The 5,566-nt window shown below is 33.5% G+C and overlaps 1 protein-coding gene across 1 annotated transcript; it reads right to left on the bottom strand.

Annotated features, from left to right (window-relative positions):
- Window positions 1-311: 311 nt before the first annotated feature.
- On the bottom strand, window positions 312-2,412 carry LOC135847105 (phosphoglycerate mutase 1-like). Its single transcript, XM_065366520.1, has 6 exons — window positions 2,233-2,412; window positions 2,000-2,071; window positions 1,437-1,548; window positions 1,125-1,357; window positions 787-1,051; window positions 312-710 (listed from the first exon to the last, which is right to left on the bottom strand). The coding sequence occupies exons 1-6, from the start codon at window positions 2,320-2,322 to the stop codon at window positions 544-546; spliced, it is 939 nt and encodes a 312-aa protein (XP_065222592.1). The 5' UTR covers window positions 2,323-2,412; the 3' UTR covers window positions 312-543.
- Window positions 2,413-5,566: the final 3,154 nt, after the last annotated feature.

Here is a 5,566-nt window from a genome sequence, read left to right as displayed (position 1 = left end):
TCTTTGTATCGGACTAGTTTCAAAGAACAGAAAAGGCACAACTATCCAGCCTGCTAATTTAACAATAATTGTCTTCGAAAATGATAATTTTTTAAAACCAATTTAGGCACCACTTAATTAAACATTTTTCACTTTCCCGACTTCGGCATACAGATTACCGGTCTAATCAAAACCGAAGATTGAATTAAAGTAGTTCAAGGTTATCAAATTACATCACGAGTGAAAATTTATCACCGTCAATACTTAACACTCGAACGTCGAGCACACGAAACGTGAAATCGAATTCGATTCAGATTCAGAGTTTGAAACCATTCGACAGTAAAATAACTTTGTATTTTTGAATACATCAACGAACATGACTGGAATTACATGAAATTTCAAAAATTTAAATAACACTTGAATTATAAACCTTACATAAGTAGCGAATACTTTGAACAAATTGATTATTTACAATTTCGGCTCTTTCAATAATTATTTACATACTTCGAGGAATAAATTATTAATTCGAAAGCTATACTCTTATAATTGTACGATATCTTGGAATTATTTAGCTTTGCCTTGAGCGGCCACAGCATCCATAGCCTTTTTAACGGTCTCTTCGTCGCCTAAGAATTTCAACGATACGACTGGTTTCAAGTTTTCGTCGAGTTCGTATACGAATGGAATACCGGTGGGGAGATTTAATTTCATGATCGCGTCTTCGGACATATCTGCGATAAGAAATTGAAGTTAGATTAGACAAGTTGTATAGATTATTTTGATCGACAATAAGAGAAGAGTACTTACTGTCTAAGTATTTGACAATTCCTCGTAAACTGTTACCATGAGCAGCGATTAATAAACGTTTTCCTTCTTTGATCTGAGGGACGATAACATCGTTCCAATAAGGCAGAGTACGTGCGATGGTCAATTTCAAAGATTCGAATTTAGGGAACTCGGCCGGCGATGGACCATCTTTGTAGCGAGGATCGTCGACGATTTCTTTGTAATATGCGTGATCTTCTTCCATCGGTGGAGGAGGAATGTCGAAGCTACGTCTCCAAACTTGTACCTGTAATACGAATATTTCCATCGTGTAAATAATCGATTATTTCGATATGAACTCAAAACACAACAATTCGTACCTGTTCTTCGCCATATTTAGCTGCAGTTTCAGCTTTATTCATTCCAGTTAATCCACCGTAGTGACGTTCGTTTAGACGCCAAGTCGTCTGGATTGGTAAATCTTTCTGATCGATTTCCTCCAAAATAGAGCACAGCGTTTTCTGAGCTCTGGTCAAGACCGAAGTGTGTGCTACGTCGAATTTATATCCGGCTTCTTTTAAAGCTTTGCCAGCAGCTTTGGCTTCATCTTGGCCTGAATTACGATAATAAAGTGTGTAATTAATTATGTGATTAGATAGATAGGGTGATATGTAAACAATTAATATTGTTACCTTTGGGACTCAAATCGGCATCGTACCATCCGCAGAATAAATTCTTCAAGTTCCATTCGCTTTCGCCATGTCGTACCATTACTATCGAATACTTGGCCATCTCGGAGAATTTCTTTAAAGGAGTAATTTTAAACGAAATATTAGTAAAATTAAGGAATTACGCAAGGACACCGAAAGGTTAGCTGTACTTCGAAACTAATCAATTTTTTTCAAGTTCAAATAAACGTGCGGACCGGCGTAAAGTTTAGGTTCAGACGTTCATTCAAGATACAGGCTTGCATTACGAGCGACTCTAAATTCTCTAGTTTCTGTTTCATTTGGCGAACAGCGAATGAGTTCAAATTTCAAAATTGAAACTTAAGGATGTCCTTTGTAAAAAATTTTCTGTTTTAATTTTTAGAAAATATTTATCCTCACAACACAGACCCATATTATGATTTTATTATCGAGTCTGATGGCAGGCTGGGGAAGGGAGGGGACTCAAAAACTCAAATATCACTGAATCTGACTGAAGCTGAGAAATAAGAATAGAATGTTACCTATAATTTGATATGTTTTCTTACCGTTTTGTAAGTTTGAGGAGTATTGTTGAATTTTAAATTATTCTGTATGTTCAATGGACATTTCCAATCAGCCTAAAAGAATAAAATGTCCTGATAAGTGATGACTGATGATCATAGGTAAAATTCGATGCCATCTTTATCATTCATATTTCATAAGGTAAATGACCACAAGTCACGATGAAGTGTAACTTTTAGATACTATTGGAGAAGTATTGCGATTTATGCGTACTTACAGCAGCTAATACGGTTGTTAAAAATAATAAATGGGTTGAAAAATATGAAAACAAATTTGAAATTAAAGTTTTTCTCGACATTGTGTGCATTTGATTTCGGAGAAAAATGTGGATAGGTAGAGGTACCTACACAACTTTGGGATGAAACTAAAAAAACGTCGGTGTTTGAGAACTTTTAGATTAATACTGATAGATAGTTCACTTTCATGATCATCATTACACCCTATCTTATTTAATAATTGGTCAATGAGGCATATGCATATTCATAGATGTTACGTGAAATATTCGCTTAATTTTTAAAAAAATAAATTAAAATATCTAATGAGTTTGATGATGTAATGTATAATCGCTCTTTCAAATTGCTTCAGAGCTTGTAGGTACTTGACCACTTTTTTTAAATTTTAGGTGCCAAAGTTATTATTTTTTTTTTTAATTTTCAAAAAATGTTTCCAAATCTTGGTCCAGTTTATTGAGAGAAAAAAAGAAGGAAAACCTGTTTATAATATCTCGTTTTATTCCAAAAATTGTTAAAAATTGTCGTGATTTTTTGCAAAAAAAAAAAAAAAAACCACTAAAAGTCACACCTTTTTTGTTTTGTTTTTCTGTCAGAAATTTTCGAAAGTTCCTTTCAATAAAATTAGCCCTCTCCTCTGATGCGTAAAATAACAAAAAAGTTCAACTTTTTTACCCATAATTGCCGAAAGACCTGCTTTTTTGTCAAAAATTGTTAATATAATTTTCACTTTTTACCAAACATTTGGAAAAAGCCTTACTTTTTCGCTGCCAAATCGATTGAAACTGTTTCAAACCGTTTTAAGCAGTTCTGGAGCCTCCAGCAGATTTTTGAAACTCGCAATTCTCACCTTTCATCAAATGGAGTTGGAAAGCCGAAAATAATTCTGCAAACTAATTTCAATACGCTATGAAGTCGACTGCTGGTGAATTTCAAGTCGTTTTGAAGCCTCCAGCGATTTTTTGAAAATTATTGGAGCCTCCAGTAGATTTTTGAAACTCGAAATTCCCACAAAATTTCATCAAATGGAGTTGGAAAGCCGAAAATAATTCTGCAAACTAATTTCAATACGCTATGAAGTCGACTGCTGGTAAATTTCAAGTCGTTCTGGAGCCTTCAGCAGATTTTTGAAACTCGAAATTGTCACTTTCATCAAATGGGGTTGGAAAACAGAAATTAATTTTGCAAACTAATTTCAATAAGCTATGAAGTCGACTGCAGGCGAATTTTTAGTCGTTTTGGAGCCTCCAGCGATTTTTTGAAAATTACTGGAGCCTCCAGTAGATTTTTGTTCCTCAAAATTTCATCAAATGGGGCTAGCAAGCTGAAATTTACTCTGCAAACTAATTTTAACATCCTCTGAAGACGACTTCAGGTGGCTTCAAGTAATTTTGGAACCTCCAGTGGCTTTTTGAGAGGTTTCATGGCGTTTTTAGGAAAATTGAAATTTCCAAAAAGTAGCTGGAAGCTTCAAAACCACTTGAAACCACCTTGCACTCGACTTAATATTATTGAATTGAAAGGTCTCATTCTTTGACAAAAATTTTGAAAAAATGTCACCTTTTGGCTTTTGCCTTTGCCATAAATTGCATAGAATACCTCTTTTTTACTAAAGTTTTTGAAGTCTTCCATTCTGCCTGAAATTGCTGGAAACTTTTTTACCAAAAGTTTCCAGGCAATATGCCTCAATTTTTGGCCAAAAATTTGTAAAAACTGTCTCATTTGTCTTCTCAATAATCAGTTAGAACTCAGAAATGTCTTTTTTCGTCAGAAAAGTTACCAAAAAGTTCAACCTTTTGCTATCAAATTGTCAAAATCTTGCAAGTTTTCCAAAATCTGGTAGAAATTTCAGGTTTTTCTCGAGAAGTTTTTTTTTTTGCTAAATTATCAAAGCTTTGGCTTTTTACCAAAAATTACCTATCCAGGGCTCTTACTTTTTTTCTTACTAAAAAATTGCAAACAAATTTTACTTTCTTGCCAAAAACTTCAAAAAAGTTCAAGTTTTTGAAAAAAAAAATTGCTAAAAAATAGTTAGGTATGCCTTTGGCAAGCATTTTTCATATTTCTGTACTCCAACGCAAAAAGAATGGAAGTCCATTTTGTGAGGGGAGGGGGGAGATTTTTAGATGTTTTTTTACATCACTGGAAAGATTTTGCAAACTTCTTTCTAATGATGCAAAAATCGAAAATGAAACGGACTTCCATCCTTTTTGCTCTGGAGGACAGATTTCGTTTTCTGCCAAAAATCGTTAGTCTCACTTTCATCCTCTGTAAGTTTGAGTCCTAAACTCGTTATTTTCCCAAAAAAAATGGCCAAATGTTCTGTCTTTCGCCATTCGTCAGAATTGTCAGCCAGGTCAGCCAGGTCAGCCTCGCATTTTGTCGAAAATTTCCAAAAATTCTCGATTTTTTGCTAAAAACAGTCGAGGAGTTTCGCTTTTTCACAGAAAATTGCGAATAAATTCAACTTTTTTGATAGAAATTGCGACCATATTATGTCACTTTTTTGTCGATAATTTTCAAAAAACTCTTAGTTTTTAAATTACTTTTTTGATCTTTTTTGGTTACTTCTCAGTCACTTTTTTTGGAACAAATTGAGTACGAGCCCTGAAATTTTCAAAATTTAAATTAAGGATTCACATTTTTTTTAATTGCTCTAATTTTTTAGTTTTTTACTTTGGGTCAAATAAATCAGAAAAATAAAATAAACTTCAAAAATCGTGTGCAGAAGGAAGAATGATTTCAATTTTCACGCTCAAAGTTGAAAGTAGGTAGATCTTTAAAAAATTCATTTGATTTGAATTTGAATGAATTCTGTCCAGTCCAAGCTATTCGTACTTTGTAGTCCTTACTCCTTAGGGACAGTGATTTTGAAATTTGAGTTGATCTTGACTGAGCTCATGAGCTGAGTTATCTTACTCGTCGAACAAAAAATTATTCCAAGTGGATCTGGAATTCCGGTGAAATGAAAACTGAAAACAAATTTAATTTATCAAAACTGAAATTACCTATCGAATTCTTTTTGTTTGAAAAATGAAAATAAATCAAAAAAATCGAACGGAAGGACAAAGGACCACGAAGGAATGAAGGATAAAAAAAAAATCAAAAATAAATCGCTTTTCGAAAAAAAAACTCTTTTGATACTGGCAACACTGTTGTCAAGTTATGAATGAATGAATTTTGATCGAGTTCAGCAAGAGCAATCTCGTTCTCCAAATGAATTGAATCACGTTCGAATCAACGTTGATCGAAAATTCTTTTGAACCGAATCGTTCAATTTCGTTTGTCAAACACGTTGTAAAAATAGCACGTTGCTTATTT

Source organism: Planococcus citri, chromosome 5 (genome assembly GCF_950023065.1).
Source record: "Planococcus citri chromosome 5, ihPlaCitr1.1, whole genome shotgun sequence".
Taxonomy (NCBI): Eukaryota; Metazoa; Arthropoda; class Insecta; order Hemiptera; family Pseudococcidae; genus Planococcus; species Planococcus citri.
The sequence above is the reverse complement of the archived record's forward strand: the minus strand, read 5'-3'. Positions and strand labels throughout refer to the sequence as shown.

Bases quoted from the DNA above. Each gene is read 5' to 3' on its own strand.
- LOC135847105 (XM_065366520.1), bottom strand. From the start codon at position 2,322: ATGCACACAATGTCGAGAAAAACTTTAATTTCAAATTTGTTTTCATAT. The intron at 1,358-1,436 runs GTAACAATATTA...ATCGTAATTCAG, and splicing joins TGCCGATTTGAGTCCCAAAG to GCCAAGATGAAGCCAAAGCT. The intron at 711-786 runs GTAAGTACTCTT...TTCTTATCGCAG, and splicing joins AATTGTCAAATACTTAGACA to ATATGTCCGAAGACGCGATC.